General features: G+C 30.2%; 1 protein-coding gene across 7 annotated transcripts in view; it reads right to left on the bottom strand.

The window, feature by feature from the left end:
* LOC143062815 (uncharacterized) overlaps nt 1-14,099 on the bottom strand; it is a 99,542-nt gene that overhangs the window by 52,601 nt on the left and 32,842 nt on the right. For 6 of the 7 annotated variants that reach the window (XM_076234618.1, XM_076234620.1, XM_076234621.1 and 3 more), the window contains 10 exons: nt 13,634-13,788; nt 13,167-13,304; nt 12,185-12,338; nt 10,942-11,162; nt 10,448-10,624; nt 8,242-8,253; nt 2,989-3,123; nt 1,663-1,785; nt 491-619; nt 138-233 (listed from right to left, as the gene is read on the bottom strand). In XM_076234618.1, coding sequence (XP_076090733.1) covers nt 138-233; nt 491-619; nt 1,663-1,785; nt 2,989-3,123; nt 8,242-8,253; nt 10,448-10,624; nt 10,942-11,162; nt 12,185-12,338; nt 13,167-13,304; nt 13,634-13,788 — 1,340 coding nt within the window. The remainder of the gene's footprint in view (nt 1-137; nt 234-490; nt 620-1,662; nt 1,786-2,988; nt 3,124-8,241; nt 8,254-10,447; nt 10,625-10,941; nt 11,163-12,184; nt 12,339-13,166; nt 13,305-13,633; nt 13,789-14,099) is intronic. The other variant, XM_076234624.1, reaches the window with a different exon arrangement.

Genomic DNA, 14,099 nt, shown 5'->3' with positions numbered 1-14,099 from the left:
ATAGTTTAAATAGCAAGGCTCTAATGATCAATAAAAAAAAAACATCTGATACTACAAACCATCAGTTTCAACTGATGAATTTTTAATAAAATTGAAGAAATATAATAGAGTCCTCCATCAATGTACACATATCTTACCTTAGAGTCTTTATCCTTGTCCTTTTCATTCTTCCTGGCTAGCTTATTTTCAGCTTTCTTCAAGTTATCTTTCAGAGCTTGAATCTCAAGTTCAGTCTACAATTCAGAAAAGAATATTGGTACAAAAAGTTAAATATAGCAATGTTAATGTATACCAGAAGAAATCAAGAACAGTTTTCATTAATTTATAGTAAAATAAAAAACAGTTGAACTATTGTCACTATTCTAAAATAAAAACTTTCCCATTGACATGTTTCATAGAACTCCTTTTAATCTTCACCTAAAATGAGATAACTTCTTTTTTTTTCTTTATTTCTGAAAATATTTCCATTGTTAGTTTAAGATGTATTTACCTTTTCAGCATTTCTTCTCTTGTCCTCATTATCCCTGAAGCTCCTGTTTAATTTATCTTGCAGATGTAGTTGTAAATCTTTGAAGGTCTTTCCTAGTACATCCCGGTCATCAAGCGGAGATATGGGACTCTGTTGAAAATACATTGCCAAATTACAGAATAAACCCTTCATAACTTAAACAATTATTTTTCAAAAAGTCAATTTAATTTTGCCTTGTAATTTCTGTTGTATATATGAGATCTAAAATTATACACCAAATAAAGGCATGTCATTTCAATATTTCATCATTAAAACGTTGTTTAGTGTACTGGTACCCTCAAATTTAAATGTTGATGTAACAATATAACAAAAAACAACCTTTTGATTAATTGAATTTAGATTAGAAATTCACAAATAAAGTTAGTACATGTAAGATTTACTACTACATGTAATACCAATGCAGATTTAATCCGAAACTTATGGAGGGCATAATTACCTGTAGAGTTTTAAAAGACATTTATTATATACCCCACATTCTTTTACAGAGAACAAATGAATACAAAGCAGAAATGTGGACCCCCTACACTAGGACTGATGTCTGTTTGCTCATTTACTTCTAAACAAAAAGTAAACTAATTCTTACTCCCCCCCTTGGTTTTATTAAATGAGCCAAATATATCCCGCTATGGAAGTTTGTTTTATGTTGAAAAATACAACTTAATCCATCAATTCAAAAAATGCCAGTGTATAAATAATGTTATAATACTGTTTTAATACCTTTAAAAACAAATTAAAAATTGACTTAAGTTCTTTGCTTTAGAGATGATTAATAGAATATGCAGGGGTAATTCAAAGAGAAAGCAACCCATCAACACAAATATATACCATAGACATATCACATTTCCAAAACAAAATTTCAGTGTATTTTAAAATTGTAAATTCAGAAATCATTGAGTGCATTCTTTTTAAATTATTGCGATTATAACCCATGTCTCATAATTTTAGCAATAATGAAAACATTGCAATAATTTCTGAATTTACAGTATATAATTGATTTATTAAAACATGAAACAAACTTAAGGCATCATAAGTTTGATCTAACAGAATGTTCATGCCAAAATAAAGAATACAAAAAAGAAATCTAGTCTATGTTATTTGGCTTACTTTACCGTAGGCTATGTTGTATGACTTACTTTTCCTGATTTGACTGTCTGTGATAAATCCTTTAACCTCTTACGTAAATGTCCAAGGGGAACACTATCATTCTGTTTATGTCTTTCCTCAGACAGCTGATCTTTCAGTGCAGCATTTGTAGACTAAAACAGATATACATTAATATATAAATAATGATTAAAATATGGAATTGTGCACAATTCCACTTGGTACATCATGTTTGAGTTAATAAGGTCAAAAATTCTCCTCATGCTTTTTAACTAAATAGTACCCTATTTATCATTTCTTTTCTGTCATAAAGTCATCATTTAAGTGGCATTATCTGGCCTTTTAAGAGAGGTATTAAATAAAATTATCAAACTATGCCGAACAGAAGTAGCTTGATTTGAATACATGAAATAGTTCTTGAAATTAACTTTTCTAAATAAAAGAAACCTTTCATTCATTTATCATATAACTTAAGTTTCAACACGAATATCTGTTCATAAAACATGGTGGTACTATTTTATTTCCATGTTCAGTTAACTGCGAAATCAAGTTCAAAACCCTAAGTTTGGAATACTGTGAATTCATTATTTTTCGTTGAATACCAATTTTTGTGGATTTCGTGGGTACATGTGAACCACGAAATCAAATGTCCACCAAATAACATTTTTTTTATCCAGTTGTATGCAGACTTTGTCAAAATCACATATCCAAGAAAAGATAAGTTTTCGGTAATCCAAGAAAAATTGGTACCCACGAAAATAAATGAATCTACAGTATTTTATAAAGAATACATCTTAAGGGAGTTCGCTTCTCAGTTTCAAAGTAATTAATTTTTCGAAACGCTAGTTTATATTGATAGTGGATTAATAAAGGAATTCAAAGAGCAAAAAAAATATATAGGTCACCTTGCTTGTTTTCGATATATTAGCCATTGAAATTTTGGCGGGAATATGTTCTCTCTTGACTTTTCATAGCTTTATTATTGACTAGTTAAAGTCCTCAAAAACTATTAAAAAGTAATTAAAATTTCAAAAGACTTTAACAGACAGCTTATCATTATACATGTAAAAGAATTATAAAAACAAAAATCGGGGTCACCGGGCAAAATTTGTTAATGCATTCTAATGGATAAAACCAGAGGATTCCGAAAATCTGACCAAAATTCCAAAACATGACAAGCCAGCTTTCTTAAGAATATTTGTACTAAGCTTACACTTGATGTGACTAAATTCAATTACTAGCTTAACCAAAACTTGAACCTAATATTGGACGCACATACTACCAAAAAACATATTTTGCCCTATCTCATTCGTATCTGTTTCTTATGTGTGTCACACATTTGGTGTCTGCTGACTTACTTTGGCTTGTTCCAGCTGCTGGGCAAGTCTTCTGTTTTCTTCTTCTCTGGCCTGCAATGTATGAGTCTGTCTAGCAGTTTCCTGAGTTTTGGCTTTCTCTGCTACCATCTGGGATTCCATTACCATTCTCTCATTCTAAAAAAAATAAATTACTCATATACCAAAAGCATAAACTTGCATATTGGACGTTCACAAATAACATCCTCTTTTATAAAGAACAGATAAAATAGGGGAAACAATCAAAGTGCATATGATAAAATATAAATAAAAAAAAACAAAAAAAAACCATAAAACAGATTTTTTGCCTTACTTCTCTCCACAGTATTGTAAAGGTTATGCCCAATCTAACCTCAAGTCCTGGAAGCACACCTGTCTATTTCTATAATTCAACTTACTTATGATAATATCAAACTTTGACTAAAACAGAATAATTTGTACTTAACATGCTTCTTTCCTACAAAGATTTTTTCGAAATAAAAGAGATAAAGCCAGTCTGTAACTTTCATTTTTCAAGCGGAAAGCTGTGAGATAAGAAAATTATGTGTACTGATGCAGGCAAGGAAACATTTTTCTTCAGTTATACTTCTGTATTTAAGATGAATTTCATTTGTTTTGATACTGGTATTCTGGAATCATTTGGGTTTTTTCTTTAAGAAAAAAGTGAAAATAATTAACAAGTAATCCATAATTGGATATGCATGCAGTAATATATAACGCATTCCTGAAAAGCAATACTGCTGAGCAAGGATATTTTAACATGCTTAAAAGGTAATAAATAGTTTTCATTGATCAAAGATAATAAAGTCTTAAAGGGAAAATTCGCGATTTTTTACTTATGGTTTAAATATGTTCATTATGGCAAAATATATATATTCACAAAGTTTTATCGCTATATATGTCCAGTAATAAAGGAGAAATTCAACAATTAATGAAAAATTATTAACTACTTCCTGTAGGTCGTGACGTTTTCTCCTGGTTTTTGCATGCCGGGATTTAAAATACAATCAGTAAAAGTCTTGGTTTTTAATGATATTTAAACGTAATCGTAAGCGCGCCGATGACTTATGGTTTATCTAATAAACATCCGATAATAAGAAGATAAGACGCACAGACGTGCAATTGTACACATTCATGAGATAAATTTTCTATGTTAAACGTATATATTCGAATTATTTTTGTAGACACCCAAAAAAGTTATAAATTTATTAATTAATGCATTTTCGGACTGATATATGAGGTGAACAAATTAAAGTACAATAATCTGTAAAGACAATATGTTGGTGTACTCTTATTGACCTTTTACTATCTCTGCTATGACTAGATTTATACGATGTGTGTATTCACGGCTCTGTGGCAAATTGAATACTCGTAGATGGCTTGTTGAAAGGTAAATTGTTATTTGCACTTCGGTATTTAACCACGCCTCTAGGGCACACCTTGCCAGGTGTGACTGTCTATTCGGATCAGTGGATTATAAAACAAGGGAGCATTCAATATACACATCTATAATACTAATTCAAGTTTGTGACAAATAAAAATAGATCGCCGTGGAATTATTTAATTAAATTTGCTGTATCATTTATTTCAATTCAAATAAATTAATTTACTAAGTAATAAACAATTTTCGGTTAAAGACGGGAAACTTAATTCATATGTCAGAATGAAATGATATACACCTCTTGTCCTTGATTTAAGTCTCATTAAAAAGGGGAAATTAGAAATAGCTTTACCAAAGCATTTTGATTTTCTTTATTAGGCAAAAAATGTACGAGAACACTTACATTTAGACTTTTGAAAGCCATGTATTAATTGATATCTGAAACTATCTGAAGATAAGTAGATAACTCTACCGAAGCGGAGTATAATTTGTACGAACAAAGAAAAAATACTTTTGTTTTTAAATCTTTGCACATTTATGATTAATTATTGTTATCTATTACTCATTCAATTACTTAATTGGTACCTAAAATATGTCTACCGCTTGGCATTAAAACTCGGTGTAGTAGGAAGGGGTTATGTCATATACTAGATTATATTATTTGGATGAGGATTTGAGCTATCCTATAAAACACATTTATTAGTTAACTACATTCGAGACCAAAGGATATTAACTTAAATGATTCAATTAACTTTACTCACATATTACTTATATGTCTATCTTATGATTTTTGCGTGCTTGTTTTTATAGAACAGTTTATATATGGTCCAAAAATTTATCATAAAATCATAACTAAAAATGTCTTGTTCGGAGAATGATAGTACTATATAAACAGTGGTTCCAGTCAGTCAAAAGAGTCAGATTTTGACGAGTATGGTCATTTTGGGTACGCACTAGAGCCAGAGTATACCGAAGAAGAGCTCCATGAAATGGAAGCTGCAGAAAGTTCCCGAAATCAAGAAATCCTTAGCAACCATCGCTAGTTTTTAAAACACAGATTGGTGTTCGTGTACTAAATGCATACTTATGCCGTTATTAACAGAATGTCTTTGTTGCCACGAATTTACTCTCTTTGATGGTAATATTGAATTGGGTGAATGCATTAGTAACAGCATCGATTTCAGAACAGTTTGTCTGAACCCGGTTGTTCTTGAAACTAACTATATAAGTTTTTTTTTAAGTACAATCGTATTCATATTATACATGTTAAATGAATGAACAAATATTAAACCTATCTGTTTATTGTTTTCCGCCCATGTCTGCTCATCGCCCGGCAGAAATAAAGTTTGTCGCACGAAAAAATGGTGTTAATTCCAGAGTCAAAATTTAAAGAACTTATTTTCCATGTTTTCTGGTATTGTTCGAAAGAGAATTGACCTAACAGAAGAATTACTATCTTAGGCTGTCAGTAACACATGTAGAGCAGTGGGTCGTTGTTGGACATGTAAATCTTATGAAGTGTATCATCTGTTAAATGTGCAGGTCACTGAAAGGGGAAGTTCCATACGGAAGTAGGTTTTGAGATTGATTTTTTTTTATATCCAGTGACACATTTTACATGCGTATTCTTGAACGTTTGATACATCATTTACTCTCAAATTGCAAAAAACGAAAAATTCCACTTGTATTTATAGTATTTGTTGAAATAGTCCTCGTCTCACAACGTATAATACTCTATCTATTTGACCAACGATGTTCAAAAACAAAAGACAACGAATTTTATGTCATCTTTCCCTATTTTTGAATGTAACTTATAAGGCTGTTCAACTGGCAAGAATACCGCTAAAGCGGATAAGCAGTTTATTCTTTAAATTGCTATCATATCACGGCAAGAAAGAAATTAATCCCGAAATTGATTTGAAACTTTAATACTCAATAGTTTTCCTAGAAAATACTCACACCCCTTTGGGATTATTAGTGTACGTCCAGTTGCATATATTTTACATGAATGTCGGAACAATTGTGATGATGACGAATTTCTTCCTTTATTCGAGAACAATCTAATTGATATATAAAACTGGGATTTTACTATGTTCATAACTTCGATGAACCAAAGCAAGATATATATCGACCTGTATTTAAATCAAACTGGTTCTCTTCTTCTTCTTCTTCTTTTGGTATACAATATAGTCTGATACATGTATATATTTTGAATTGCACTATAGTTCCGTAACTTTCTATCCAGGTGTATAAGCCAACATCGACAAGTGCGTACATTTTTTAAATCAATATTTTTGGTATGTTCCAGTCTGTCCTTTACTATTGACAAATTACATTTTCCCAAATTAGCCCTCGGAAAAAATATGTATATAGATTTTTATTTCTTCAAATCTTTTTTTTTTTTTTGTGGTATTTTTTATATTTTCATAAATAATATTCTTTACACCAGAAATGTTATTTATAAACAAGCGTACGAGTTAAGTTATTGGCATCATATCACTTTCGGACACACAAGACAGAGATGTGTATTATACACCTGATAGTTCAAAATGGAAAGTTATTAGTCTGCCGTGTACACTGATCAATACCTACAGAAGTGAAACGATGCATGATCTTGCAAGCCCGACAGGAAATCGCTTGAATACCTGGACGTGTCACCTGAGTCCTCACACCCCTCACAATACCTTTGGGAGTAATACCTTTAGCCATGCTGGTGATCAGATGAGGAAAGATCCGAATTTATTTGAATAAAGTTTATTACTTTAAAGAATTATGAAAACAATTTTCACGGAACACTTATTTATTATTTGAACTTTGACTTTTTAACTCATTCCAATATTAACAGTTTAAAAATAACAGATACATAATAATGGTCATTTTCCCTCAGCATTTTCCGTATCAAGTTTATAGTTAGTCAGATAAAACAATCGTACGATTGACAAGATATCGACACGCAATTACGACTACATCGGTTACTGTAGTTTTGGTTCTTTGTGTTTTATAGACATATCGTGATTATAATCGTAGAAGATGACAAAATGGCGGAGCGTAGAAAATTGATACTCAAAATTTAAAATCGATGTTGATCTCTTATCTAGCGGAATAAAACTTTAATATCTATAAATTTTAGCCTTTTTATACAGAATGGACATAATATCAATTTTTGATTTTTTTGCGAAGTTTCCCTTTAATGCTGAGAATAATAAGAAAAAAAATTGACATATATAACATGAGCATGCTGCTGAAAGGACAAAATAAGAATTCTCTAAATTTTCTAATGGATGTTTAAACCATCTGATAGGCTACTCCAATGGGGAAAAGGTTATACAAGTTTGGCAAAATGTTGTAAGTTCAACAGCTTCACCATTTAATGAAAATATCATAAATATGTAGATATGGTAGACAAATTGGTGACGTTAGGCTGTTGTCTGCTCTATTGTCGGGTTACTATCTCTTTGACACATTCCCCATTTCCATTCTCAATTTACTGTAATATCATTTAGTGAAATGCCTCAATGTGTAGATAATAGTTATTAATTATGAATAAAAAATGACCTATATGTAGAAAAATAGTTACTATTTAAATGAATTGGTCCAATATGTAGATGAAAGTTATCATTTGATGAAAAAGTCCAATATGTAGATAATATTTACTCAATAGAGTTTTCTTTTTCAAGTTTAGTTACACATGATTACAATAGTAAATAGTTCATGAGAATACAGTTAGAAGAAGGGTTGCTAATAGGAGTAAGTTTAAGATTCCTTGAGAAAAAAATGATGAAATGAAAGCAATGAGGGTATACTATCTACTGTAAATATTTCTGATTCTACGAAGATTCCTGTAAGATTATGATATAGTGTGTCTTGATACTTGCCACTTCTCCAGGCTAAATAAAAATAAGGCAATAAATCTACTTGTCACTATAAACCATAATTCTAATTTTCTATATGACAGATTCCTCCTGATTTTTTTTTATAATACAATGGAAGTCAAAGAAGTAAAAGAACTACAAAACAAGATTCTAATACAACATCAATTTGTATTAATATTCATCAATACATAAATTTAAGGCAGCATAGATTTATTCTTGAGGATGCTCCAAGCATGCTCAGAGCTTTTTGAGAAGGCTCTTCTCAGCAATTAAAGTGACAATAATTATCATGATCCATATTAAGATGTCAAACAAATCTATAGCAATTCTATAACAAGGAAAGTAAAGCATTATAGAAGAAGCTCAATTCACACCTGTGAAGCAACCTCGTAAGAATTAATCTATGATCCCTTAAGGTGGTACCTAACACTACAGGGAGATAACTCTGTAAAATCAGCTAAACGTTTTAGTTACATTGTGTTGATAAAGAAATATTAAGCTTCTCAATGATCAAAATTGGTGTTTGTCAAACTGCTATATGACCAGTGTAATTTTTCTGATAAAATGGTTGGTTAAAATTTTTTGAAATTCTTATATTTTTGTCAAAGGGTCAAAGTAAATACTTTGTCAAAATTTTATGAAAATTAAACGAGCCAAATAAGTGTTGGGTACCACCTTAAACAGATGTACTGTGGATTTATTTATTTTCATGGGTACCAATTTTCATGGATTACAAAAAACTTGCATGTTCTTGGATATTTAATTTTGTGGTTTCACGAAGTCTGCATATAAGCCTATAGGAAATTTGTTATTCGTTGAACATTTAATTTTGTGGTTCACCTGTACCCACGAATGCAACGAAAAACTGGTATCCAACGAATAATAATGAATCTACAGTATTGATGAGTATCTTTATAAATGAAAATCATTTCTACTATCCTGCATCTTTGGTTGGCAAAATAATACATATGACTGTATATCTCAATGGTACATTAAATATGCAGGTGATTGTCTTTAGGTTGGATCCTGTATTAGTTTTGTAATCCATATGATATAACATGAATATATATCATTTCTGTCTAACATAAACAGATAAAATCTGTAAAAGTAAAATGGTAACTTGAAAATCATCAAGACTTAGAACACCTTTTTTTTTACTTTTAAGAAAAGATACAAAAATCATCACAGCAAACTGAATACAAGAACCAGAGATGGGGTAATTGTAATTGTAATCGTTAATCAGCTGTAATTGATTACAATTTTTCAAGTAATCAGTGTAATCATTAATCAGCCAAAAATCTAATTACATGTAATTTAATTTAATCAATTACTTCTCAAAATGCCCTGTAATCCTGATTACTTTATGATTACATTCTGATTACAATGAAAAAAAATCTTAAATTGTGTTTATTGTCAATATCATGAATATAGCATGTCTGAAATAATAAAAAAAAAGAGTTCACCTTGTATTAAATAAATATATAAATTGTAAAAATAGTTTTGTTTTCATGTTTACTTAAATATATTCAAACAAATGTTCTCTCAATGATCTTTTTAAAACTTGTTTTGCATGTTTTGTGAGAACAAGATTTTATAATGAAATTTAGGAAAGACTTTTGTATAAAGTTAAACTCACTGGATAGAAATTTAGTTTTTTTTAATTCCAAAAGCCCTTGGCAAAATTTCCTCAAGACTTGTCATATTCGTAGTGAGTTCAATTCATTTATTTTAAGTTATAAAAGTGTATAGAGAATTAGTTGATTTTCATTGTGAAAAGTGGATCAGATATGTCAGGTCCACCTATTTCGGAGTATTTTATATTGCCTAAAGATGCATGTGGGAAAGTCAGAGCCAAATGTAAACTTTGTACTGCAGTAATATCTGGACACACAAAGACAACTTCAAACTTTTTGACACATCTCAATGTAAGGATTTTTATTACTATATGTTTCATTTATATGATTTATTCCAGATTAATGAGGACAATGAAGACACTCAATTTGATTTTTATAGTAAAAAAAATAAATTTATATAACAAATTCATTGGATTTTTTAAATTAACCTTTCTGTTATAATTGAGACTTGACGTAACTAGACTTGCCATTCTCGGTTTTATCAAAGAAGAAATATAGATAAAGTCAAGAACACATCTAGCTGTTTACAATTACACATCTAGTGAATTATACCTAAATACTTTAACATAACAAACCTGAGCACGTTTTTCCGATTCTTTCAATTGTCGTTTCAGATCGCTTAACTCCTTATGTGTATTTTCCATCCTGTCTTGATGTTCAGCGTCTAAATGTCGTGTTTTGTGTAACTGGTCTTCTAATGATCGATTCATATCTTCTTGATTCTGAAGGGTTAATTCCATTTCTCCCAAACGCTAAAACATGATAAAACATTATTTTTTCACTACTTCATAACATTTAACATATTCTAAAATTCTGACAATTTTCATGTAGAATATCCCTATCCTTACAATATCAGCTCTGTAATTTGGGTTTCAGGGTTTTAATTCTAAGAGAATCATTTTTACAACATGCTTAGTTTTTATAATATGTGTACTTTGTTTAAAATTTTTAGTAAGTGTTAATATATTAATTAAATTTCATAAAAAATATTAAAGACTTCTTCATATAAAATCCAAACATATTGTTGAATTCAAATGAAAAATTTTAAACACTACAAAACCAATCCCACCTTTTCCATTTCTTTGAACCGTTTGGCCTCAGTGTCCAGTATTGCCAACTCTTGTTCTAGTTTTCCTACTTTCTGTTGTAGGACAGCTTTTTCACCTAACACCGATTCATAGTCTCTTTGTCGTTTCATTCCCTGATTTTTCACATTGGCCAGATAACCCTGTAATCCACCGACTATTTCATCTAATTCTTGTCTTAGGTTGTCATTGGCATCAATTCGATCTATAAAATTTCAAAAATGACAAACTTATTATCATTTCCTGCATTTTCAAATCAGAATTTTCCTTAGAAATTTTCCATATTATCTTCACCATGTAGATTTCTACATAGCATTTTATTTCTTAATTTGTAATATTATAGTAAGTGATTATTATAACAGGGAGTCTTTTTTAATCATAGGGTACTTATTTTCTGAGGGGGGTAGGAGGGGTCTTGATTACGAAATCGTGGGCTTAACAACAAAAAATCCCAAATCCCAAATCGAAAAAAGAATTCCCAGATCCCAAAAAGGTCAATCCTGAAATCCCAAGCTTAAAAAAAAACCGAACCTGGAGTCCCGATAAAGGTCCTATATCCCTTTCATTTTCTTGAAGTGATTTTTTTTTCAAAAACCACAAAAATTGGAACCCACTTAAAAAGAGTTCAAGATAACGTAGTAAGTTCAGTTCTGTTTTTATCATGTTAATGAATGAATAAAATATAAACATTCTAGTATAATATAGCTTATATATTTAATAATGATTTCATCTCTTTACATGAAGCAGTGCAATAATCTCATTTATTGTATAGCAATATAATATTTCAACAGAACGTAACCACAAGTTAGCGTGCAATAAATTCTAATATTGCACTAGTGCAATAAATCTTTAAAATTCATGACGTCATTAACGACAAAATCTTAGTTTAAACCAATTTTTACTTTCAAATATTATATTGCTATACAATAAAAGGGTTATTGCATGAATATTGGGGAATATTGTCCCTCGTAGAACATATATTGCACTCGCAAGCTCGTGCAATATAAAATTCTACTCGGGACAATATTCCCAAATATTCATGCAATAACCCTATAATATCCCTATTGTTCTACAATTACATAAAATTCATGCAATCACTTCTGAATTTCAAACATGAAAAATTTATTTTTAATAGAATCAAACAAAAATTTCAATTGTCTAGTACAGGAATTCTCGTTTAAGGGCATACAGCATGTAAAATAACAATTTGTTGCTATGACAACTGACCATCATTTAACTGTGTTTCCAGCTTTTTGATATCATCTGTTTCTTTAGCGATGGTATCTAACATAACCTCTAGCTGAGTTTGTAGCTGGCCATACATTTGATTACTCTCACTGATCTGCTGCTCCTTGTCAACCATCTCTGCATACATTTTACGCTGGAAAACAATGTTGTAAAATTAGTCTTTTAGTTTAGATGAAGAAAAGAACAGTATTTTTTATTTTTTTGGTATAAATCTCAAAGTTTATTTCAAACAATACAAAATATTGTAAGAAATGAAAACTGTTTGCACTTGAAACACAAAAATAATGACATGTAATTGGCTGAATTTCAATGTTTTGGTGAACATGTTTGAAAATATTACAGAGAAATCTTAAATAAGCAATTCTGCTAGAATTGCAGTTTAGCTGAATAATATTTGATGCTTTCTAAACCAAGAATGAGTCCCAAGTATAGGATGCCCAATCCACACTATCATTTTCTATGTTCAGTGGACCGTGAAAATGAGATAAAATCTCTAATTTAGCATTAAAATTAGAAAGATAAAATCTCTAATTTAGCATTAAAATTAGAAAGATAAAATCTCTAATTTAGCATTAAAATTAGAAAGATAAAATCTCTAATTTAGCATTAAAATTAGAAAGATCATATCATAGAGAACATGTGGACTAAGTTTCATGTTGATCCGACTTCAACTTCATCAAAAACTACCTCGACAAAAAACTTTAACTTGAAACAGGACAGACAGACGAACAGACCGACAACAAACAGACAGACAAACGCACAGAACAGAAAGCATAGGGGCATAAAAAAGGAATAAAATCTATTCAGAATTATAGCCATATCTTTTTTCAGAATTGTAGCGGTAAAGGAAGGAGAGATAAGCTAAGATTATGTGTCTCATTAGAGAAATTGTTTTTATCCTTTCACCATAGGCAAATAGTATTGACAATCTGATATTCCATTCTAAGATTGTTTTACTTACATATTTAGGATCTTTAGTGTCAAGAGCATCAAGCTGTCCTTTCAATCTTGCAACATCAACTTTATTTTTGTGCACGGTTTCTTGCGTTTTCTGTATTTCATCTTCTATCTGAGTAGCACTATCTTTCAATTCATTTACCTGAAATTTAAAAAAAAATCCCATATTAGACAATAAGAATACAATTGATTAAATTGATTGATTGTTTGTTGCTTGCTTAATTCAATGTCCTAATCAATGAAATAAAATGCACATAATTAATACAAAGGCAGCTATATTGTCTACAAAACTCAAAAATCCTGCAAGAAAATATTTTTACAAAATGATAATTGTTTTTTTTCTTCAGTTTATAGAATAAACTCCAGCGTTTTGTCCAGTGTAAGTGTCAATTTTCAATACATTGGTTGTAGTTTGAATATTTGGAGTCATATCTTGTCTAATTGTCATGTATATAATTTGATACTACTAACCAACTGCATCTTTTTGGCAAGCCTCTGTCTGACTTGAACTTTGACATCATCCTTGTCACCAATGTCACCCATGCGTTTGAGATCCTTGGTAGCTTGTAAAAGCTTTGTCTCTGTTTTCTGCATGTCATCTTGTAATCGTTTAAGTCTCTCTTCAGCTACAAATTTAACAACAAGTTTTAGTTACAGAAAAGGTTGGGATTATAGAACACAATGTCCATGATAATTAGTAAACCAAACCTTAGTCAAAATATATATTTTTAACCACTCTTTTTTATAACGCATGGAATTTATGAACTATGCTACTTAGAAAATTTGTATTGCATGCAATTACATATTCTATTCACAAAATGTATGAATAAGGAGATTTACCAAGGTGTTGATTGATACTGTATAAAAAAGTGGAAGGGTTTAGGAGTTATGACAATGATTTTCAATGAATTCATGAGGTTAAACATATCTTCCTACT

The sequence above is a fragment of the Mytilus galloprovincialis genome, chromosome 2 (genome assembly GCF_965363235.1).
Source record: "Mytilus galloprovincialis chromosome 2, xbMytGall1.hap1.1, whole genome shotgun sequence".
In the NCBI taxonomy this organism is placed as follows: Eukaryota; Metazoa; Mollusca; class Bivalvia; order Mytilida; family Mytilidae; genus Mytilus; species Mytilus galloprovincialis.
This window is presented reverse-complemented; position numbering and strand designations above follow the sequence as displayed.